At 39.4% G+C, this 24,919-nt stretch overlaps 2 protein-coding genes across 8 annotated transcripts in view; one reads left to right on the plus strand and one right to left on the minus strand.

Moving 5' to 3' along the window:
- Positions 1 to 10,828, plus strand: part of WDR17 (WD repeat domain 17) — a 110,478-nt gene extending 99,650 nt beyond the window's left edge. For 2 of the 3 annotated variants that reach the window (XM_027077034.2, XM_027077036.2), the window contains 3 exons: positions 3,866 to 3,964; positions 4,282 to 4,465; positions 6,600 to 10,828. In XM_027077034.2, the coding sequence (XP_026932835.2) occupies positions 3,866 to 3,964; positions 4,282 to 4,465; positions 6,600 to 6,719 (403 nt within the window). In that variant the 3' untranslated portion in view covers positions 6,720 to 10,828. Of the gene's footprint in view, positions 1 to 3,865; positions 3,965 to 4,281; positions 4,478 to 6,599 lie in introns of all 3 variants that reach the window. The other variant, XM_027077033.2, reaches the window with a different exon arrangement.
- Positions 10,829 to 11,823: 995 nt separating this feature from the next.
- Positions 11,824 to 24,227, minus strand: SPATA4 (spermatogenesis associated 4). 5 transcript variants are annotated; one of them, XM_053216252.1, is made up of 8 exons: positions 23,966 to 24,227; positions 22,993 to 23,122; positions 22,518 to 22,636; positions 22,192 to 22,412; positions 14,941 to 15,057; positions 13,566 to 13,655; positions 13,174 to 13,242; positions 11,824 to 12,060 (listed from the first exon to the last, which is right to left on the minus strand). In XM_053216252.1, the coding sequence occupies exons 1-7, from the start codon at positions 24,181 to 24,183 to the stop codon at positions 13,220 to 13,222; spliced, it is 918 nt and encodes a 305-aa protein (XP_053072227.1). In that variant the 5' UTR covers positions 24,184 to 24,227; the 3' UTR covers positions 11,824 to 12,060; positions 13,174 to 13,219. The 5 variants fall into 5 exon arrangements, with proteins under 5 accessions (XP_053072227.1, XP_053072228.1, XP_014929665.3 ...); XM_053216253.1 differs by having other exon boundaries at positions 13,566 to 13,643; positions 23,966 to 24,226; XM_015074179.3 differs by lacking the exon at positions 13,174 to 13,242 and having other exon boundaries at positions 11,824 to 12,062; positions 13,566 to 13,643.
- Between the last annotated feature and the right edge of the window lie 692 nt (positions 24,228 to 24,919).

The following is a 24,919-nucleotide window of genomic DNA, read 5'->3' on the forward strand; positions in this document are numbered from 1 at the left end:
TGTGTCCAAAAGGCACCAGATATATACTGCATGTATCCGGTTATTCATCCAGTATGTACTTTATAATAAAGCAGCAATCAAACTATATGAATTAGAAGTAAATTAGGCTATAAATAATCAAAATCCTAATTGTAGCTTAAACATGTGGGGTTTATTGGTCTTCTGTCGAGACATTTGGGGTCTCCACATTCCAGGGCCATTAGAGCTGAAGCCAGAGTCCATTGAGGACCTGAATTCTTCCCTTCTTTTGACACTGACCTCCCTGGTTTCCTTCCACTTGCTTGAACTACCTGGTGACAGGGTCTTGTGTATTATGTCTGCAGTCTCAGTGGGAAGGAGAGAAAGGTGACAGGATGGGGACCCCAAAGGATGAGGCCATGTGACTCAGGAAGGAGAGGTCCCCTTAGGCTGGCATCCTACCGGCTGGATCTATGGAACCCGAATTTTAAAAGAAGAGGAAGGTGCCCCTGGATGGCTCAGTCAGTTAAGCAGACTCTTGATCTCAGCTCAGGTCATGATCTCACAGTTTGTGGGTTCGAGCCCTGTGTCAGGCTGTGATGCTGACAGTGTGGAGCCTGCTTGGGATTCTCTCTCTCCCTCTGTCTCTGTCCCTCCCCTGCTTTCTCTCTCTCTCTCTCTCTCTCTCTCGATAAATAAAAATAAACTTAAGGGGCGCCTTCTGGGTGGCTTAGTCAGTTAAGCAGCTGACTTCATCTCAGGTCATGATCTCTCAGTCTGTGAGTTCGAGTCTTGCATTAGGCTCTGTGCTGGTCACTCAGAGCCTGGAGCCTGCTTCCGATTCTGTGTCTTCCTCTCTCCCTGCCCCTTCTGTTCTTGCTGTCTGCCTCTGTCTCTCTCTCTCTCAAAAATAGTAAACATTAAAAAAAATAAAAATAAAATAAACTTTAAAAAATACATTTAAAAATTTAAAAAAACAGAGCAAAAACTGGGTATTTTACCTTTCCGATCTCTATAGTAGGAAAAAGCAGAGTAAAGAGGATTTGTGAATAGTGGGTAAGTCACTATTTTCTAGTTGGGTGTACCCTTCCTGCCAGACTCCTGTATCTTCTGACAGCTCGCTGAATGTTGGCCATTGTGCTTAAAACTTGTTATAATCAAAAAGAAAGCCCCACAGTGCCTTCCCCACACAGCATTTCCAAGTTGACCAGTTTGCTAAGCGGTAGAGTAGCTAACCCCCAACAGTGCTGAGTGTGAGACTAAGCAGTTGTTCTGAGTGCCTTCACGCGGGCAGAGATTCTGAGACAGACAAAGCTTTCTCTTCCCTCCTCTTCCTTCTGGTCGCAGAGAAGGTCCTGCTTACATGTAGGGCCCCCACCTAGAGCAGACCGGGCAGGGGGGCAGAGGGGACACTGCTAGGCACTCAGGGAAAAACCTACTTCTGTGCAGGCAGCAGGCCCAGATGTGAAAGCAGCTTTCAATAATTTGAAAATCTGGGAGCAATAGGGTGTATGTACCACATGGAATTAAAATCTATTTAATGAAATATATTCATTTAATAAATACGACTTGGCTAATGAAAGTAAAGAGAGAGAAAATGGTCCCTTGAAATAATATCAGAAATGAAAGGAGGCTTTTGTAAGGCAGAAGAGACCTGGGAGAATGTGTCTGAGAGAAACAGTTGAGAAGGAGAAACTTAAGGCCCTAATTGGAAAGAACTTCCCTGATTATGGTGTCTCTTGTCCTGTGCTCACACTGCCACCTTGCCCTCAGGCTGAGTCCCCAGGCTTGTTCCTTCCTCTGCTTCCCAGCTCCCTCTCGGTCTTCTTCCTCCCCTCCCCTCCCCTCTGCTCCCCTCTCTGTACTCTGTCCTTCAGAAACCTGGCCCTTTCTGTAGCTCTACCTTGCCAGTTATTGTGACATCGCTCTGTGGCTCACTGAACCCTGGCTTCAACTCTGTGTGCTCAAAATGAACATTCTCTTCCTTCTCAAACTGCTGCTTCTCCTGTGTCCCTTCTTTTGACTATGGCGTTCTATTTCTGTCTCCCAGAATTTAATGGTGAGGGTCACGGGTGTTTTCTCTGACCGCAGTAAGGGTCTGCAGTAACTCCCTCCCACTGTAGCCCTGCATCTGGTCACCTGCTGTCTGGATCACTGTCCTCCTCCTGCTGCCTGCCTGACCCCACTGTGGCTTCTGCCTTCCTGAAGCACTGCCCTTCCTCAGCGCCCTCCGGGGCTCCCCAGTGTCCATCACAGAACTTCCAGATTCTTAGTCTGACATTAAAGGTCTACAGAAATAGGGTTCTGACCAAGCCGTCCACCTTAGCCTTCTCTGCGTTCTCCACTTTGGTCAAACGGAATTACTTGTGACCCCATATGTATGGAAGCTTTCCCGCTGGTAGTTTCTCAGTGTCTTGTTTTCTCCTCACGCTTTAACACTGCTTTGCATATAGTAGATCATCAAACACTACTGGTGGGAAGTCTTGTCAAGTGCCAAATTGTAGACACGGAAGGCACAGTGTTGAGGGAATTCATTGTGGAGCTAGCCACGTTGTCAATACAAATTTTAAGTTCCGTAATTTTGGGGGTCGCCTGGGTGACTCAGTTAAGCATCCGACTCTTGATTTTGGCTCAGGTCATGATTTCACCATCGTGAGACTGAGCACCACCGTGGGGCTCAACACTGGGTGTGAAGCCTGCTTGAGATTCTGTCTCTCCCTCTTCCTCTGTTCTCTCTCCCCTTCTTGCGCTCTCTCAAAAAATGATCTTAAGTTGAGTAATTTGGGGTTGAAGAAAATGATAACTTACTGATTTGAGATAGTATTACTATAGTGTTAGGCGTGTGTAGGTGGAGATGTGTGCCTTTTTCCTCACCAGATCTTATTAGGTCCCAGCAGTGAGGACAATTAGAGCGAGTAACCGTAAAATGTACATTACAGAATGGCTTACCTGTACTCTTAAGTTCATCTGTAAGGTCTTACGTTCTGTTTCTTTCTGTCTCCCAAACAGCTTTTGCTTTTAAATGTCCCATAACTAGTTCCTTGAAAAGCACACGGAGTCTGTGACTTAGTATAGAAACTAGGACTAATAATTCTTTATCTAAAGCCTCCTAATTAATACCACATATACCTGTTTCCAGTTTTCCTTATGCGGATGTGATGGATCACTACTGTGGCTGTTTTCCTGCTTTTTCTCACCAGTCTCTGTCTCTCAAGAATTGAGCATTTCCATTCCTTTCTGCTGGTTGACATTCTGCTCTAGCCATTCTCCCACTTGTTTTCTTACTCTTGATACTCATTTGTAATTCAGACATGCACCACCTCCCACCCCTGCTGTGTGTGGCTGTTATTCAGCATTCTTGGCTGGACTATCCCGTCCCCATAGTTTGTTTGGTTCTTCATTTGTTTATCTCCTTATTTATTAGTTTTACATTTTATTTTTTTAAGTTTTTTTAAAGTTCTATTTAAATTCCAGTTGGTTAACATACAATGTAATATTAGTTTCAGGCGTACAATATAGTGATTCAGCACTTCCATACATCACCCGGTGCTCATCACAGCAAGTACATCCTGTGTACACATCCTGTGTACACATCCTGTGTACACAGCCGTCACCTGTTTCCCTCACCCCCCCACCCCCTCCCTCGCTAGTCCCTTTTTCATCCACTCGCTCAGACTGTCATCCAACCAACAGTATTGAACGTCTTTAACTTTCCAGGGAACTTGAAGGCCAGATATACAAGTAAGCGTGCACACACACACACACACACACACACAGACACGCATTCATGTATACACGTGTTTTTGAACAGTAGTTGTTAAATCCAAAATGGCAATTATTTAAAGTTCATTTGCTTTCTTTCGTATCTTAGTCTTGGAAGTCAGTTAATTTCTGTTCCACATTTCAGTCAGCTGTTAAAACGTCGGGTGGTATCAGTGCCTTTAAAAATTGAGCACCTCTCTGAGGAATTGGATGCGTGGAGAGCTTGCACACGGTCCACGAGCCGGTGAGTGAGGACAGTGTAAAAATTGGGATACGGAGGTGTTAATATTATACACAAATTTATTGAAAATGTGGATTGGCTCACTATTAATCTGCCGAAAAATGAATCTTGGTTTGGTCAGCGTATATTCCGTCATCATTTACAATCCTATTGTTTTCTGCCTTTTCAAAGTACTTCGTTTTACTATAAATTAAGCCTAAAGTTAATTTGCCATCATCTCTAATGGGGACTAAATAATCATCAGGGACTGTTTCTAACTTAAACCTTAATAATTCTGTGGTTGTATGAAAATGAAAATGTAATATCTGTTGAAAATATAGATCACCAGAAGAATCTCCATATACACCCCCTTCTGATTCACAAAGAATGGTTTATGCAACTTTACTAAAGAGACTACAAGAAGAACCACTCAAAGGAATTGTTGGGCCAGATTATGTGACTGGATCAAATCTGCCCAGTCATTCAGATATTCACATCTCTTGTCTTACGGGATTAAAAATCCAGGTACAGCCTAATGTAAGGCATAAATTGTTCATTTCCATTATTTTCATTTGTTCAGTTACTCAAAACAATATGGTCTTAGAATAAGCATAATCTGAATAAAAGTCGGTACCTATAAATAAGACTGGTGACCCCTGAGAAAACACTGCCCTTAATGCTATATAGTTAGTATGAATGGTCGTTTGCTCCTTAAAATAAATTCAGAGAGATGCTCCTTGTATTATCATGAAAGCAATTCATGTAATAGGTATACTTAGTAACAAATGTTTACAAATACATAGAGATCATATCCTTTGGGAAATTAAATAAGGGAGACAAATCAACATAGTTATAAATTATAGCTAAATAGATTAAAATTAACTTTATATTCTCCATTTGTGTTTTATAAACACAAAGACATTAAAAACTGGCAGGTGTGTGTTATCGATATACTGTATATGTTCTTAGAGTGACTTCCTGAATTTTCAACAGTTACAAATTACTGGGATCCGTCACAAGGGATGACTAATTCCTGAGGAAGGTCCCTAACATACAGTCAAAAGTAATGATGGTGAATCATTCCAGAGCCTCCCAGTGTGACCCAGGGGTGCTGTTTTCTCCAGACAGTGGAGAGGCCTTCATCATCTCAGAGTCAGGGCCAGGTGTAGGTGTCCACGTGAAGTCAACAAAGCTGAATCCATACAGAATGCGGATTGAAACTACAGTCTGGACTGAAAGAACACCACCTCCCAGAAGTGTTCACATTTTACTCAGTGGATTCTTAGATTTCTCATGGAATGTGATTAATTACATTTCTCATACTGATATGCCAGGTCAATGGGGACAGCTGCTTTTTTGGAATAACCATTTAAATTAAATAGCTTGCTGCTAATGTAAACCCTAACCATAGCTTGACTTGACACTATAAGTTTATGTAAGTAATATTTAACTAATATATTTCTGAAAAAACAGGACACTGACGTGCATAGTTTTTATCCACTTCCATTCAGAGGTCAAGAATCAAAGCAGTACATTCAGTAACTTATAATTAAGAGCAAAAAGATCATGCAATATTTAGAGTTTATCTTCAGCGCTAGTCGCGGCCCTCCCTGTGCCATTTGTCGTGATACCTTCAAGATCTTTTTCTCCATCTGCAGTAGCCATGTGGCCCAACACATAGGCTGCCTAACCTCTCCGCACCCAAACCTGCATTAGGAAAAGACCTACTAATTATCTTATACACAGTGAAGTGCAGATGACTAATGGAGATGGGGTGCTCCTCTCCCAGGATACTTCTGTTTCAACAGAAAAGTAATATTCTGGTTAGAACTATGAAATTTCAAGTGCCTGTAGGTAGGTACTTGAGAGGTACTTGAGAGTAGGTAGGTACTTGAGAGTAGGAAGCTCTCTATTTCATGTGATGGATTTTCCAGTGTCTCGAATAATTTACTAACAACAAGCTGTACCATTTGAAATTGTGATAAAAAATCTGATAACTTTAGAAGATAATTAAGGAGATAAGTTTTTATTCCAATTTGTGTTTTTTTAAATCATGCTTTTCCTTCTGAGAGCTAGGAGAAACAGATTGAAAGATTTCTTTGCATTTGGTGCTTCAGAACTATCCTTGACATGCAAAGTAACTGACATAGCTAAATTATAAATATGCTAGTAAATCGTATGATTGACATGATTTTAAATTATGTAGACACATCTACAGCAACATGTTCTTTGTCTTCTAGAGAGCAGGTTCAGAGCTTCTGGTCTGAATAATTTCCCCAGCTGTATTGATGCAGGCCATCTGATTAAAATAAAGTATATTTAAGTCTATGCTAGGCGTGTATGCCTTTATAAGCTGTTTACTTTGTATTAATAGATTAGCACTACCTGTCGTTATTGGTAGCACTACTGTATTCAAAGAACTTAAGTTATAAAACTAAATTCTCTTGTGAAAGGCATCAGGGCATATTAAGATATTTTAAAATTTAGGGATATTTGTAGCAGTTCAAAAAAATCGGATTTTCTCATATTTTAAAAATTCCCATTAGCAGTGCCTAAATATTGCCAGTAGTTTTTTATCAGAGTGATTCTGTTTCTGGAAGTTGAAAACCATGTTAGACATTTATAATCTCATCGTCTCTCTCCTCAATTCTGTGTGCAGGGCCCTGTATTTTTCCTTGAAGACGGGAAATCTACTATCTCATTGAATGACGCTTTGATGTGGGCAAAGGTGAACCCATTCTCACCTTTAGGGACTGGAATACGACTCAACCCATTTTGACAGGTTTTTCTCCATGTTTAACTGTTTTTTAAAAAAGACCTTTTGTGGGTTAATATTACCTTAACTTTTGTTGTGCACAACCAAAGGTTGAGGGGAGAAGGGGAGGTGGGAATAACAGTTGACTTAATTCATCAACTTCAAAAAATAAAATAGTTATGTAATTTCAAGGAAAAATAGGTGTATTCTTTATAAAATAGAGTAGCCATATTTGGGAGAAAGATAATATTTAAGTTATATAAAAGACCAAAAAATATAAAAGAGCATATTAAAGTTTCAGAAAGCATAAAAGGTACCAAAAGACTATATTTTTGAAACTTTGAAACATATAAAATAACACAACAGATAGAATAGTGCTTGACATGTAGTAAGTACTTAAGGAATATTGGAATATCAACATGTAACTAAGGTATGTATGACTGATCTTCGAGTTAACAAACACCTATATTGTCCTCTGTAAAATATATAGTAAACCACTAGTTTTAGTTCATATTTAATAAAAAGTTTCCAGTTACGAGCTTGCTGCGTGTCAATAAATGGATACACAGTCAAAATACTTACGAGTTTTATTTTTTAAAAAAAGAAGGCATTACCAAATTTTTTAACTGAAATTAAATGTGCAAGTATAAAGGACTAGGTTATGTAGGCATAACAGAAATTGACGCATGAAAAACACAAATGCAGTTAAATTGGTCTGAGAATTTACATTTGATGATAATTGACTATTTTAAAAGATATTTGATATGTATGGATATTAGTTTTGATTATGCATTTAATATTTACAGTAATCTCTAATTGATTTATATGAACTTTCTATAACATTTATTTGATAAATTTAGTTTCAAATTTCTATGAGTAAATAGGATATTAGTTAAAATTTGGGGTATATTATAAATTCAAGTTTTTAAAATATTTATTAAAAGAGTAAAACTAGGGGCGCCTGGGTGGCGCAATCGGTTGAGCGTCCGACTTCAGCCAGGTCACGATCTCGCGGTCCGTGAGTTCGAGCCCCGCGTCGGGCTCTGGGCTGATGGCTCGGAGCCTGGAGCCTGTTTCCGATTTTCTGTCTCCCTCTCTCTCTGCCCCTCCCCCGTTCATGCTCTGTCTCTCTCTGTCCCAAAAATAAATAAAAAACGTTGAAAAAAAATTAAAAAATAAATAAATAAATAAATAAATAAATAAATAAAAGAGTAAAACTATTGGGGCACCTGGGTGGCTCCGTCGGTTAGGCGTCCAACTCCTGATTTTGGCTCAGTTCATGATCTCACGGTTGTGAGATCAGGCCCCACTTCAGACTCTATGTTCGGTTCCGTGTCCAACTCAGCGCTGGACGTGGAACCTGCATAATATTCCCCCTGCCTCTTCCCTACCCCTCCCTTCCCCTGCTCACTCTCTTTCTCTCTCAAAATATTAAAAACAAAACAAAAAAAATAATAAAACTATTTTTTAAAAAAGTCTGAGGCATGACTACCAGTATTTCAATTGTATTAGAATTCTGATTTTGAGGTCTATGAAATTAATGTATGACTAGGAACAATAATACTTTGGTACTCGAGCTGTTTCATAAGATTCATAATGTAGATGTTTTTGTCTAAAGAGTGAGCTTATATAAATAGAATAATTGTGGTTTTTTATTATATTTAAACCTGTTGCATTGAAAGTATTTTAAAAATTTTCTTAAACCCACTTCTAAAACAGAAAATAAGATATATATCATGTACTCTCTATTGCATTAACCACTTCTAACTCCTCAAAAAGACATTAGAAGGCCTAAATTCTATTTTATTAAAAAGATTTAATTAACACTGTAGAAGAGAATATATGTGACTCATTGATAGAAGTATTTTTTTAAATCCTTGGTTATATGTGTAACTCAAATTTTTTTAGGTGGGAGAATTTTTCATTAGCATATATGTAGTAAAATTCACTTAAAAATGGCAGTTGAAATCCTACTATAATTCTCTTTGTTTTAAAATAGATTAAGAAGCCTATCTTCTGTGCTTTAACTACTTTGAAAGAAAAGATACCATTGAGTTTAAGTTATACACAGATAAACAATTATTTCCTTCTTCTGTATTTTAAATGAATGCGGGAAAATGATATTTTATGTGCAAACTGAAAAAATATAACTCTTTAGCACATGAACATAATAGAGGAGGAACCAAATTTGTGTCTAAAATCTAAATTGAATTGATTCAAATATAATTCTTTTACTCTTTGACTTCTATAATGTTCTGTAACTTAGTATTAATTGTAACTATTAATTCTTCATAGAATTATGTCATTTGACCATGCCAGTCTGCATCTATTGTGCCTTAATATGAAAAACAAAGCAATTTTTTAAATTTATAAAAGGTTTTCCATTGTTACATTTCATATGCATGAAAACCCAAACAAATAATATTAGCTTATTTTACTATAAGAAGATGTCTATATTATTGATAACATGGACAAATTATTTTGCAAGGTTACATATGCTTTTAGGAAAGAAGTCTCCTTAGATAATGGTTTTGAAAGCATTGGAAAAATATTTTGTCTATAGAAAGTACCAGGTGGTTAACAAAATTGCAACATCAAAATGAGTTCCGTCTTGGGAAATACGATTTTTATGTCAATCAGAATTGACATATATGTGTGTATACATATATGTCTGTGTATACATATATGTATGTATGTATATGTATACACACACACATAGATTTTTCCATGAAATCATCCAGAGGTGTTCAGGAACATGGTTGCATTAAAGCAATGACTTGTATTTTGTTGTCCTTAAAATAGGAAAATTGACACTTTTTTGGTCTTAAGTCAAAAGGCATTCTGAATATAGTAAAAGCCTCCCTAATTGTTTATAAAATTTTGGGTTTATATTTAGTGTAGCAGTAATACAGAAGGTATCTTTATGGTCAACTCTTAATAAGTGCTTATTGCACTATATCTTTGAAACATTTATTCCTAAATAATTGAAAAAAGTACTCTTCCGGTAAATTTAATTAGCCAGATGACAGTGCTATGATATGGCATGTAGTTATCGAGATTTGTATGTCTGTATGTACGTATTTCAGGTCCCCTAAATTTCAGGAAACACTGCAGTTAAAACCAGATATGACAGAGTTAACCGCTAAAATGAGCATCAGCCTTGTCCCCACATATGCCATTTAGAGAACACGGTCTCTCCATAAATGCTGGGCCAGAATCATCAGAGGTGTGAAGGGCTGAGCTGTTCATCTGTGTTATTACTTTACTTGGAAACCTAGAAAAATCACTTCTTTAGGCTTTTCAGGAAGATGATTCTCCAACTTGTAAGAAATACTGACTGTAGTAAACCCCACAATTAGCATAAAAGGGGAAAAGCTTACTAATAATGCAAACAGCGTGTCACAGAGGCATCCGGTCCCTGATGAGTGTTGTGCCAATTGATTGAAAAGGTTGTGCTCCCAGAGGAGCTGCTGTTGCTCCTAGAAAAGCTCCTTGCTTCCTTCTGCCAAAGATCCTTTGTGAAGTAAATGGCCTTCTTAAGATACACCTGTAGTGTTGGCCTCTCTTAGTACAACTCATCTTCCTGAAGCTCTTGAAGTTACCTACTTTGACCATACCTGCTACCTCCATTTATTTGCTCACTATGAAGCATACGGTGTATTTCGTATTTTCCACTGCTCTCCAGAGGCCCCATGGGAGTCATGAGAACTTACCATAAGCAGTGGTGAGTGATCAGCTTTTTCAGGAGATTGAACATACAGTCAGGAGAAGAATAAAGAAACATTTTGTATGACTCTCTACCCAAATTTAAATCCTTTTCTCTGGATCTTTTCCCCAGCTGAGGTTCCAAAGACTTGCTTCTATAGCCCCTTCCTAAGGAACTATATTTTATGGGTTAAAAATTAGTCTCATAATTTTCTACTTTAGATTTGTGCCAGTAGAGTGCAAGGTAACAGGGGTGCCTGGGTGGCTCAGTCGGTTGAGTGTCCGACTTCAGCTCGGGTCATGATCTCACAGTCTGTGGGTTCAAGCCCCGCGTCGGGCTCTGTATTAACAGCTCAGAGCCTGGAGCCTGCTTCGGATTCTGTCTCCCCCTCTCTCTGCCCTTCTCCTGCTCGCACTCTGTCTCTCTCTGTCTCTTTCAAAAATAAATAAATGTAAAAAAAAATTGTTTTTAAAAGAATGCAAGGTAACAGATGGGTAACGTGTAGCTGCTTAAGGTACGCATTTAAACTATATACCCTTTACCTCAGATAAAACTAGATTGTACACTCACTCCCAAGAAGCCATCCTATTTTATGTGGGCCCTCTTTAATTTCTTTCACTAAATATTACCTGCCCCAAATGTGAAATTAAACACAGAAGTTTTTGGAGATAGAAATTCTAATAAAGCCAAGCCTTCAGCAATGCAAAACAACGAACAGAGTTTAGCCGGAGATTGGCGTGTGTGTCTCAGGATCCAGCATTAGTAATGCTCATCTTGGAAGTCAGATGAGACTGTTAATGAGAGAGCGTAACAACATGACGAATTACAGTTGAAGAAAATTTTCCAAATGTGAATGTAAAATTATAACAATGCATGAAAGATAATCCATCTTTCAAGATATCGGCCAACTCTGGTTTCCCTCCCCTAAAATTCTGGGGAGTGGCAGCAACCAGTAGAAATGTTTCAATTGAGCTAAATGGTTTGCTAAACACCAGAACCAAATTGCAAGTGAGGCACAATTTTTCCTCTCCCACAACTCCCTATCAGCAAGAAGGACGATGCCTGTTTTTTAAAAATGTTTTAAGTCTAGCCATTTATGGGGGTGGGCAGTATTCTTTCCGGGCCAATGTGTGATAATCACCGTTCGGAATGCATTCTTTCTGAGTGCATGTGATGTGTAGATATGTATCAGGCAAAGTGGTTGCTCTTTTCATTTCTGATGAGGAAAACATAACAAAGCAGATCCACCATTGCTACAGAATTGATGAGAGAAAACTTTTACCTGTCATGGTGAATTATGTTTAACTGTACCTTTTAAAATGATTTTTGCTCCTTCTCTGTTGATTTTGCGTTTTCAACAGTACCTGGCACAGGTGTTTTAATACGTGGTTGTTGAATTGAAAAAAAAAAAAACACAACACGTTTTGAGCCCAATTATGGATAAGACATCGCTTTAATTTACTTATATACCCACAACCAGGCGATTAGACCCTCTAGGATGGCAGGAGACGCTGCATTACATCTTCAAAGCCATTGGACACGTGCTTTTCAAGGTTACTTTTTCGTGTTTGTGATAGGGTTCATAGCAGATTCAAAAGAATATTTTCCAGCTTGTTTGACATGAATTCTTCTAAGTGGATTGCCAACAGTACCTGTATTTCCTGGCATATTTAAATAAACAACATTAAAATCAGTCTGTGGTTATTAAACATTTGCGCGATGATCAGTGTTTCTAACATACGGAACTTGCACAAGGATCAGCAACAGTCTGAACACAGGTTCATCTACATGCCTGGTAAGTAGAATATTTAAAGCACGCAGTGTAGTGGCCGTAAATAAAAAATCGGAATGCCCCCCACTTCCAAAAGCCATTAGCAGTGCCTAAAATACCCGGGGCTTAGTTCGGTGTATCTGATACTGAATATGACTCAACTATTTTTAGATGTTGTTTCAGAAAGCAGCTGAGGCCTCGATTCTAACAGTGCTGAGATTTGGCAAATACACATAATTCGGTTTAGTTTCTGGAACTCTGATTGCAATGAAGCGTCCAAACTGGCTGACTTTCCAGGTCGCTCAGTTCTCATGTAAGGGACCAGTGGCAGCCAAGAAATGTATTCTCCCTCGGCCCACGAGGTCACTAGATGCTAGGTTTAGGTAAACATAGGGAGGGACTTCAGTGTTAACGAGAAAACAAAGGCAACAACCTATCTTACAATTAATTTTTGCCACCCTATTTGAGAATTAGAAGCTTTTCAGGTGAACAGCCTGTGGATTTGGTGCCGTTACATGCCACGCAATCTTAGATGGTAAAATAGTATCCTGTTTTACCTGCGGCCTAGCTCTGCTTCCCTCCTTCCACTCACTCCGATTATGTTAGCTGACCTGACCTAAACACTCTGCTCTTTCAGTAGAAACAACTGAGATGGAATCCCTTGAGTTAATTTGGAAAAAATAAAATCTAGCAAAACAGCTCTCATCCTTGTAATTACCAAAGTCAGCTGCACACCATTCATTAATTTCCGTATGCCCAGACTAAGAGGATCCAAGTTTCTGGAATAGGATTGAGAGAAGTAGAGAGATAAAAGCATTTTTCTTCCCATCCTGATCTGTCCTGGTGATGTCTCGCTTAGCCCATCACCCACTTTGAAAAGGATGGAGAAAGCCCACTGAAGTGAGGGGGACTCGTAGAAGAGCATGGAGAGAATAAAATGGGGGAGAAGTCACGTGCAGCAGCTGCTACGTCATTACAGTTGTAAAAGCAGGACTCCACTCTCCTTGGAGTTGTGATCCGAAATGAGAGCATTATTTTTCTAAAAACTCATTTGTGACCTTGAAATGTTTCTGGAAAGATATAGGAATGTTCTTCAGCTCTTCAAGTATCAGTACCCATCGTGTGTGTGTGTGTGTGTGTGTGTGTGTACACACACACACACACACACATATATGGACACTTTGCATCTGTTTCTGATGCAGGAAGGAGGCCTTGCAACATCTCATTCCTTTTCCCGCCTTCTCATTGCAGGTCCCGAAGCAAGTGGTCCTGTGCTTTCCCACCCCCAGGCAGGTCCAAGTAGTCATAAGGGGAAAGAGGCAAGCAAGGGAACCAGCAGAGCACCCCCCCACCCCACGCCCCCCAGCCTCTGCCCTGGGGCCACAGCTTCTACCTGCTGGAGCTCTCCCTGCAGGCGTCATTGTTGGAAGAAGGTTGAGGCAGGTTGAAGGAGAGGATGTGTTCCCAGAATCTGAAGGTGAAACTATGGATACTTATTTTTTTTTCCATAGAAATGTCACTATTCACTTCTGTCGAGTTGAGTCATGCTGAGTACCATGCCTCAAGCATATGAGTTAGACCTTTTAATGGACTGTTCTAATGTCTAGATATTACAAAGTGTGCTCTTAGAAATGGTAGTTCTACCAGGCCATTAGCAAAACAAAACCAAATAAGAGTGATGTGTGATCAAATAGAGTTTGGAAAACACTTCCCTGGGTACCTCTCCTCTTCACTGTTTACAACGAGTATTAGCATACTAAAGGCTCTGAGAAATCACAAGTTTAAAAGGAGGAATCTGTTAACATTGCTTTTCCAGACCCTATATAAACAAAGGCCTGTGTCCCCCACCCCCCATGAAACCCTTAACATTTTAGGAATCCTGCCTTGTAGGACAGGTCCCCTAATATTTTCCATCAGAGCCCTGACAGTAAAAACAAAATATGGACACTCAGTTAAGTTTGAATTTCAGATGAGCAATGAATAATTTTCAATGAAAGTATGTCTCAACATGTCCTCGTAATTATTGGTTTTATTGGTTATATCTGTTTTTATTCACTCAATCTAGAACCTACTTTGTGGGCAGCGACTCAGCCCTGCTTTTGTCGCGTAAAAGCAGCCCATAGACATGGCATGCGGAACGGTCCTGGCTCTGTGTTCCAGTACAACTTTATTTATGAACATAGAAATTTGAACTTCATACAATGTCCATGCATCAGAAAATACCATTTTTCTTCTGATACACTGAACCATTTAAAAATGTGAAAGCCATTCTTGCAGGCTCTACAAAAACAGGGTGGGAGACTGATTTTGGCTTATGGGCTCTAGATTGCTATGCTAGGAACACTTTCTGAACTCCCAGGATTTAAACTAGGGGCTTGTTGTAATACAAGTATGCAAGTATGAGTATCTGCCTTAGGGCTGATTCCTTACCTGCTGCTAGAGAATTGAGCTTTGAGCTCTGCACTGGCCTTCACCTGTTTCAGACCCACCTCTTTAAAGATACATCAGAGCTGAAGTGGGTCCTTTAGTTGGGGTGGGGTGGGGGGAACCTGGCTTGGAAACCTCCCCAATGTGACCGGTACTCAGCGGACCGTGTGGCCCCTCCGCCTACCCAGAGCATGCCGACACCAGCCTAATACACAGTTTTAGACTGAATGCCTAGACCAACATTTTCACTGTTTAAAAAAATTCTAAGGAACCAAGTAGCAGCAAAAGGTTCAGTTCACAGGTAAAAAGTTAAGAATAAAACCACAGTAACAAAGACTCACGTAAAACAGGAGCAACTCTTTCCCTTGAAATCATGGAATTATATTTGCACCGAGAGCCATGCGTCGGAAGGTGGTCAAGAGTAAGTTCTCCCACTGTTGGTTTGACCTCAAACCATTCTATGAAATAGGAACACAAAAACTGTTAGAAAATCACTACGGCCAGGGCCAGAATAAGACACTGTAATTTAAAAATCAGGCAAATTCTTTAGACATCTGTTTTATCATATTAAGAATGGTGTGAATATGAAGATTAACCTTCTCCCCACATTTTTCACATCTTTGATGCACAAGATAGTGGCTTTAAAAAAGTTATTTCAAAAAAAACCCGGTATTTTAAAGACTATCTTTATGTTCTTAGTTTTTTTGATAAGTTTTTATTCAGTAATAATATGTATACAGAAAAGTAAATAAATTATGTGTTTACAGCTTGATGAATTTTTGGAATGAATACACTTGGGGTAGCCATCACCCAGGTCAAGAGATCATATATTACTAGTAAGTACCCCCCAAATCCCCTGCTTGTCTCTCCTACACAGTATCCTAAAAAGAAAATACTGTATTGACTTCTGTCATCACAGGTTAAATGATTTCTTAAATATTATTTATATTTCATATGAACAACATGCAGTATCTGTTTTGCAAACCTATTTATGCTTTAAAAATAGTGACTTAAAATTATTGCTTCGTTTCCCCTATCTCTCATTAACTAATTCTATAATTCTATCTATCACACTTGGATATCAACTTCCCTGTGCTTCTAAAGATCACTTACTGCTCCTCTGCAGCTTGAAGAAGAGTCTAAGGTTATTTCTACTTATCAGCCAGACCCTGTTCATGCTAAATACAGCTCTGGTCAGCAGCATCCTCAGAACTATAATTATCACAGTTCATGACTTTGAGCTTCAAATCAGCAGCCTCAAAGATCAAGATGGGTGATAACAGAATACTGTTGCAGAATCTGAAGGGTTGAGGTGATCCATGGCTAAAGAGAAAGTGTGCTCACGGGAGGACAAGAGAGGTACAGGTTAACTTTGTGCAAAGATGGACTTTTAATTAGAAGATTAAATAGAATACTTGTGTTTGGCTCTAGAAATCCCAGTGAGAACCAGTGAGTGACAGTGATGGTGAGACTAAATATAAGCAAACATTCTGTATGAAAAATAATCATATCTGATTTATGGTGTTAGAAATAAGGTAACTTGACAAAACTAAAATGCTGAAGTGCGGTAAGGGGCTGACAAGGAGCTGTCAGTGTTTTAGGGTCCTTATAGTTGGAGAAAGAGTAAAGACATTAATTTTAGACGAGGATAAGTCTGCATGGTAAAATTTCTAGAATGGCACTACAAAGAGTAGAAATTTAAAATTTTCCAAGTCAGTTTGGGGGGTGGGGGGAGACAGTCTTTACAAAAACTCAATCCAATCATTGCAAAAGAAGAAAAGATAGGTGAAACAATAACAAGAAACAGAAAAAGAATAAAGAGCACAAAACACCACGATAGACGTGAATGCAAATATAGCAGTAGGCAGTACTACTGAATTCCTAACAGTAAAAGTCACGGTGAGTGAAATAAATAGGTCCGTGCAACAGGATACTTCATAGAGGGAAGAATGGCAGGACTTGTTTACCAAGTGCCAACACTTGCTATAAAGCCATAGTAACTAAGATCGTACGGGTGATGAAGTTGCACACATTTAGACAAAATCAGCTAGGATATATATATATATATATAGGAAACAGGCCCAGATATACACAGAAACTTGGAAAGTTTGAGACATAAGGATACTACAAATCAGTGGGGAAAGAACAGACTATTCAAAAAATGGTTCTGAGACCATTGGTTCTCCATTTCAGCTGCAGACAAATTAAGATCTTTTTTTTTTTCAAATTAACATCTTAAAAGAGACTAACCCCTTATCAGATACATGCTTTGCAAACATTTTTTCCCCATTTTATAGTTCCCTTTTCACTCTTGTTTCCTTTGCTATGCAGGAAGCACTTTAGTTTGATACAACCCCATGTATTTATTTTTGCTTCTGTTGCCTGTGTTTTGGATGTCATTTCCAAGAATTCATTGCCAATACCGAGAAGCTTTTTCCCTGTGTTTTCTTCTGGCAGTTATATGGTTTCAGGTCTCATGTTTAAGTTTTTTAATCCATTTGGGTTTGATTTGGGGTGTGAGATTCTTCAAGTGGATATCCAATTTTCTCAGCATGATTATTGAGGAGATAGATTGTCCTTTCCCTGTTGTGTGTTCTTGGCATCCTTATTCAAGATCAGGTGACTGTAAATGCATGGGTTTATTTCTGGGCTCACTGTTCTGTTTCATTGGTTTACATGTCTGTTTTTTATGCCAGTACTTTACTGTTTTAATCTAGTTTGAAATCAGGAAGTGTGATGCTTCCAGCTTTGTTCTTTCACAGAATTGCTTTGGGTTTTCAGGTTCTTTTGTGATTCCATGTGAAGTCAGGATTGTTTTTTCTATTTCTGTAAAGACTGCCATTCAGTTTTGCGAGCTTGCATTGACTCTATGGATCAATTTGGTAGTATGGACATTTTAACAATATTAATTCTTCTAATCCATGAACATGAGATGTCTTTCCATTTATCTGTGTCTTCTTTCCTTCATCAGTGTTCAATACTTTATAAGGAAGTAATATCCAAAACGTATAAGGAATTCATACAACTCAATACTGAACAAAGCAAATAACCCAATTAAAAATGGGGCAAAGGACCTAAGTAGATGTTTCTCAAAATAAATACAAATGGCAAACAAGTGTATGAAAGGTGCCCGACATCACTAATGATGACCAATAATCAGGGACATGCAACCAAAACCACAATAATATATCATCATACATCTGTCAAAATGGCTGTTATCAAAAAAGACAAAAGATAAAAAGTGTTCATGAGGATGTGAGAGAAAAGAGAACCCTTCTACACTGTTGCTGGAATGTAAATTGGTATAGCCATCATGGAAGCAATATGGAGATTCTCTCCCAAATTAACTACCGTATGATTCAGCAATCCCGCTTCTAGGTATATGTCCCAAGGAAACAGAATCAGTATCTCAGAGAAATATCTGCATCCCCATGTTCACTGCAGCAATATTCACATTAGCCAAAGATACAGAAACAACCTAAATGTCCAAAAATGGATGACCGTATAGAGAATATGTACATGTATACATACACACATGCACACACTTAAAATGGATTATTAATCTGCCTTTAAAAAGAAGGAAATTTGGGGGGTGCCTGGATGGCTCAGTCTGTTAAGCTTCCAACTCTCGGTTTGGGCTCAGGTTATGATCTCACGGTTCATGGTTAGTGAGGAGCCTGTTTAGGATTCTCTCTCTCCCCCTCTCTCTGCCCCTGCCCACTGGCACAGTCTCTTTCTCAAAATGAATAAATAATAAATGAAAATGAAAATTTATCATTTGCAACAACACAGATAAAACTGGAGGACGTTATGCTAAGAGAAATAAGCCAGGCATGGAAAAACAAATACTGCATTTCCACTTCTATGTGGAATGTAAACAGGCTCTTCGAAGCAGAGAGTGAAATGGTAATTTCGAGGGATGGGGTGGAGGGCCACGTGAGGAGATGCAGATCAGAGGTGCAAAGTCTCAGTTATGCAGGATGGGTAAGTTCTGCAGGTCTAATGTGTGGCATGGTGACTGCATCTAATTGTGTATTGTGTACCTGAAATTTGCTAAGAGGGTAGACCTTAAGTGTACTCACTACACAGAGCAAGCAAGCAAGGAAAAAAGAAAAAGGAAGAAAGAAAGAAAATGGCAACCTTCTGAGGAGATGGATATTTTAATGTTTATTTTTGAGAGCGAGAGAGCCTGAGCAGGGGAGGGGCAGAGCGAGGGGAGACAGAGGATCCAAAGCGGCCTCTGCGCTGACAGCAGCAAGCCCAATTCAGAGCTTGAACTCAGGAACCGTGAGATCATGGCCTGAGCCAAAGTCAAACGCTCAACTGATTGAGCCACCCAGGCGCTCTGAACATGGATATGTTTGATTGCAGTGATCATTGAACAATGTATATGTATATCGAAACACCAAGTTTTACACCTTAAATATATGTAATTTCTATTTGTCACTTATACCTCAGTAAAGTTGAAAAATTATTTTAAGTGAAAGGCTAACATAGCAACATTTTTCTAGGTATGTCTCCTGAGGCAAGGGAAATAAAAACAAAAACTCTTTGGACTACATCAAAATTAAAAGCTTCTGCATAGCAAAGGAAACTAAAAGGCAGCCTGCTGAATGAGAGAGGATATTTGCAAATGACATATCCAGTAAAGGGTTAGTATTCAGAATATATAAAGAACTGATACAACTCAACACCCAAAAAACAATCCAATCAAAAAATGAGCAGAGACATGAACAGATGTTTCTTCAAAGACATCCAGATGGCCAAGGGACACATGAAAAGATGCTCAATACCACTCGTCACCAGGGAAATGCAAATCAAAACTACAATGAGATACCACCTCACACCTTTAGTCAGAATGGCTAAAATAAAAAACACAAGAAACAACAAGTGGTGGTGAGGATGTGGAGAAAAAGGAACCCTTTTGCACCGTTGGTAGAAATGCAAACTGGTGCAGTCACTCTGGAAAATGATACGGAGTTTCCTCAAAAGGTGAGAAGTAGAACTGCCCTACAATCCAGTAATTGCACTACTGGATATTTACCCAAGGACTACAAAAATACTAATTCAAAGGGATACATCACCCCGATGTCTATAGCAGCATTATTTACAATAGCCAAATGATGGAAGCAGCCAAAGCCTCCATCTATGGATGAATGGATAAAGACGATATGGTGTGTATGTTTATATGTATATAAACATAACGTGTATATATACATATATAGGTATATATGTACGTATATATACATACCTATATATGTATATATACATACATACAATGAGTTATCATTCAGCCATAAGAAAGAACGAAATCCTGTTTGCAACATGGATGGAGCTCGATAGTACAATGCTAAGCAAAATAAGTCACCCAGAGAAAGGCAAATAAATACTATATGATTTCACTCATGTGTGGAATTTAAAAAACAAAAAAAATGAGCAAAGGGGAAGAAAAGAAAAAACAACTAAGAGACTCCTAACTACAAACAGATGGTCACCAGAAGGGAGGTGGGTGGAGGATGGGGAAATAGGTGATGCGGTTAAGGATGCACTTGCGATGAGCACTGGGCGTTGTATGGAAGCAATCACTAAATCGTACACCTGAAACTAATAGAACGTTGTGTTAACTGGAATTAAAATTTAAAAAAAATGGAAAGGCTAAACCTTAGTCAAGGTAAGGATAGGAGAATATTTTTATAACCTCATGATGCCAACAGTATTAATTATGAAGTTTGTATTTGTTTTTCATTTCTGCCATAACAAATTACCATAAAGTTGGCGGCTTATGAACAATAGCCATCTTTACTCTCACAGTACAGAAGTCTGTGGGCTTCTTTTTAGAGGCTCACCAGGCTGAAATCGAGATGTTAACAGGGCCACATTCCTTCTGGAAGCTCTGGGGATGAATCCTCTCCCATGCTCATTCATGTTTTTGGCAGAATTTGGCTCCTTGCAATTCTAGGTCCAAAATCTGTCTTGTTGCTGGCTGTCCCTGAGAGTTGTTTGAGGCCATGCCCTCACCTTGTGCTCTCCAGGTGGCCTCTGTGGCAGTGGCAGGTTGAGGCCCTCCCACACTTCAAATCGTTCCTGCTTCTGCTGCACTCCTCTGAGTCCACTTGGAGAACGATTCAGCTTTTAAGGGCTCGTGTGATTAGACTGGATCCGCCTGAATAATCCAGCATAAACTCCCTATTTCGAGGTCTGTGACTTCTGCAAAGCCTCTTTTGCCATGTAATACAACGTATTCACAGGTTCCAGGGATTGGGGCATGAACAACATGGGAGACATTCTACCTAGTACAGAGTTGGATAAAATCTTCTCAATTAAGAAATACATGTGAATGAAGTTAAGAAGAACATAAGTCGTGCGCATAAACAAACTTTTTTAAATCAAGGCAATGACAAAGGCTGCAGGACAATGGTTACTCTCAGAGGCAAGTATGAAGAAGGCGGTAAGAGCAGGACACCAGGAGAATATAAAGCTATGGGTGATGTTCCACGTCATAGATTATGCAGTGATACACAAATATTTATTCATTGTCTTTTTAAAGTTGTACATCTACGTTACATGCATGCATGAATCACAGCAGAATTACAGTGTTTAAAAACCTACAAAAGAATTTGACTATATAATTCCACAACAGGATTAATGACCTCAGTTCTTTTCTACTCACAAATTCATGAGTAAGAGCAAAGAAGGAAGAGAAACAAAAAATGATAGGCAGTGGAAGATGAACAGAGCAACAGGATGAAAACCAAAATATCCAACTCACATTGTGAGGGGAAGTTACAGTTACTGCTCTCCTTTCCTTCCAGAGACTAGAGAGAAAATGGCTCTTTTCTTCAGAAAGTGGGGGTTCAAATGAGGGAGAAATCCTACTGACCTACAGCTGCCTCATTCTTGAATGGTTTTAGTGCCACGGTCATGATGAAGTCACTAAATGTCTGGAATCAAGGACTATAGAATTCTGAGACCAATGGTGTCAGAAGTTAAGTGTTAGTAAAGCAACAACAATGAAAGAAAGAAAGTTCACTTATTTTGTTTGTCATTTGTTGGGACTCTGATGGCAAATGCTTTGGATGCTTTGAGAATTATTTCAGTGATCTCTCTGGAAGATTGCCATGGGTTGCCTCCATCTGCCTTACCTTACGTACCCAGTCTACATACCGAGGCTACTACAGGACAACCATGACCATGGTCTGGAAATCATCTAGAGCAAATCATGGTAATCCAGGCTTTTCCTAAAGTACTTACATCCTGATGAAGTCTGAAATATTCTCATCCTCGTTAGTAACTTGATATTTGAACTTACTTCCCACAGAATTTTATGTGAACATAGTCACTCTTTTCTAAAAAGAAAAGTGTTAATATACTAAGTTAACCTATGCTTTCATTTAAAAAAAATATGCCGTAAACCACTCCAGTGATGATAAATCATTCCACTGCTAAGCATAAGAGAACCACTTTCCCTTTAAACCAGGGATAGAAAAAGAAGAGGTGGGACAGACAGTGGTCAACTTTTCTTTCATCTGTACTCAAGCATAGCCTCACTACGTTGGGAAGAATTCAGTTGACTATTTCCAAGGAAAACTTACTGGGATTCAATTTTCTCCTTAATTTTCTTTGCAACATTTGTAAAAGGAAGAGGAACTCTACTTTAAGTTCATTGCTGAGCATGTTGGGATTGCTTTTTATCTCTGATGACCTAATGTTATCTTTAATCGACTTGGAAGCTGTGGAGCTAGGAACCAGGGGCAGACGCATCTGGTAACTGTAGTCTGTGAAATTCACGAGGTCATCCTGGATACTTTTAATTCTGGAAAGAAAAAAATACTGTTGACAAGCCATATTTTAGTAATGAGATTTATATTATCAAATTTTCATTTTAAGTTGTATCGCTAGAAGATTCCAAATGACTTACTCTCGATGCGTTAGCAAAGTATAAACCTCTTGTATTAGTATTTCAGGTACTCCAGCTTTGCAATGAATTGTTCCATGGATTAGCTCTTTAGGTAATTTAAGTCTTTTTCTTGCCAGGAACTTTAATAGTAGAAAGAAGGTATTTTCATTATAAGAAGTTATGTAAAAATCTTCGATTACTTTGTATTCACCTTAACCCCCTTTTTTTTTGTCTGTCAACTAATAGTTTTTAATTTTAACATGTTAATTATTAAAAAATATCGTTCAGCAAGAAAAGCAACCATTCTATCCTACTCCAATTTGAAATGAGTTTCATAAGTGACTCCTGACAAACTTTAATAACATTCATTTTAATACACGGAAACAAGCTGCCAGCTTCGTGGCACAGCCACACGCACGTGTGTGTAGATATCCACGACATCAGGAGTACACCATTTAAAACACAAACTTCTTAAAGTCGATGACTGCTAATTTACCTTCTCCAACTGTGCCCAGTTATCCAACTTGACTTTCAAAGAAGTTCCATTTTCAAAGGATGACAATTTAAGGTCCCTGGGGTAATATATAGTGAATATTTCTGCAATCAGGAAGCCATTTGAAAAATCCCTGATCCATAATATTAAAGAAATGAAATAAAATGTGGTTACTTTTACAGTTTGTTTTATAATCAATTAACACCAATTTAATATTCCACACTGACAGCAAATAACTTATAAAATTAGTTTTGTTGGATCATTGCTCTAAGGAAGACCTGCTATGGAATAGAATTTTAATAAGACTAGATACACACTAAAGGCTTTCGTGTTCTTTTTATGAACCCAAACTATTAATTTGTATTGAATCTTCATTTTAACAAGATCCCTAGGTGATTCCGATGCACATTGAAAATTTCAGGCATGTCTCTATTAAGGAATATTGAAATTAGTAAACCAGAGTCTGCAAAAAAAGTCATCGTCTTCATATTTATGGAAATTAGTTCGCATTCCCAGAGCAGATATTAACCGCCCGTTACGTTCAGGGTGGCTGCAGTTCAGCAGCAACTTTTTTCCAGTCCCTGATTGGAAAAACTAGATGCCATCCAGAGGATAAACTGATCCCCACGATTATTAATGTCCAGTGTCTCTAAAGAAAGAGCCCTGACTATCAGTATTTTTTTGTAGTCACCAAGGCATTCTGTATTAGCTTAAATCTAAAATGTGATGATTGAATGGGTAAATGAATAAGTGAGTGCTTCATCATGTATTTTCCAGGCCCGCTCCCTAAAAGAAGGGGTGTGTGTGTGCGCGTGCGCGCGCGCCGCGCGCTGAGCGGGTGGGGGTCGGGGTCTGAAACCTAAACCAGGGGAGTAGGCCGTCTGCGCCCAGTGCCGCGGCGGGGCAGGCGGGGCAGCCGAGTGGTCGGCGGGTCCCCGGGGTGCTCAGGCCCCGTCTAGGCGGCTTGCTCCTGCACCTGTTGACGTTCCTAGGAAAGAAGGTGAGATCCAGGCCCTGGAGCCAGCGCAGAACCGATGGGGACAGGCGGGAGCTCTTCGGTGGATGCGGATAGACCAGATACTTCTTAGGCTTCCCTCGGATGGGAGCTGCTGCCTGTAGCGAAAGTGACGGTGACTTGGGTAGGGCTGCCGCCGGTAGTGTCAAAAGCCTTCCTCCCAGGCCGGCGGCAGCCATGTCGCTTTCTGGGTTTCTATGGCAGCATCCGCGGCGGGGCGGGGCCTCGTGGGGGCGGTGTCTCAGCGCGGCGGGGCGGGGCGGGGCGGGGCCCGTGGGTGGGCGGGGCTTCGGCGGGGGAGGTGGCGGGCGCTGGGCCTGGCGCGCTCCAGAGTTTGCAGAGCTGAGGCTCTGGTCTGGGGCGATTCCTGGCCCCAGTCTTGGTTGTAGTTAGCCTCTCTTCTCCCAACCCTTTGTCCTTCCAAATTTACTTTTTAGATATTGTGGATTCAGCCCAGCCAAAGGCCTATTGTCGGTCAAACATTTTGAGGATGGGAGAAGCTTCCAGAAGACAAGGTCAGTTTTTGTTTAGAAATCGGAAATGGTATAGTATTTGCTCCAAAACGCCAAAGAAAAAATTTTCGAAATTAAAGTGAATAAATGTCTAATATCTACAGATTTAACCTCTTTCCTTAATTATTACGTTGTTTATAAAAATTTGTAAGTTTTCCCATTTCACAAGGATGCCCTGGTATAGATGATTCATTCATTCAACAATTATTTGAGTCCCTAGTATGTGCCAGGCACTGACCTAGTTACTTGGGATTTATCAGTGAACAATGCAGAGGGGAAAAAAGTGTAGCATCGACAGTTATAAACTAAATACGCAACAGATTTGTTAAAATCCTTCAAAAAGTTTTGCAAAAAAACACCAGTGTGGCATGTAGATACATATTATGCAAGATAAAATATGGGA

Source organism: Acinonyx jubatus, chromosome B1 (genome assembly GCF_027475565.1).
Source record: "Acinonyx jubatus isolate Ajub_Pintada_27869175 chromosome B1, VMU_Ajub_asm_v1.0, whole genome shotgun sequence".
In the NCBI taxonomy this organism is placed as follows: domain Eukaryota; kingdom Metazoa; phylum Chordata; class Mammalia; order Carnivora; family Felidae; genus Acinonyx; species Acinonyx jubatus.

Excerpts from the sequence above, each read along its gene's own strand:
- SPATA4 (XM_027077043.2), bottom strand. The coding sequence starts at position 24,183 with ATGGCTGCCGCCGGCCTGGGAGGAAGGCTTTTGACACTACCGGCGGCA. Across the intron at positions 23,123-23,965 it reads TTTCCTAGGAACGTCAACAG|GGATTTTTCAAATGGCTTCC; the intron begins GTGCAGGAGCAA and ends ATTATGGATCAG. Across the intron at positions 12,063-13,565 it reads TGCAGGGAGAGCTCCAGCAG|GAAATACAGGTACTGTTGGC; the intron begins GTAGAAGCTGTG and ends TAAATATGCCAG.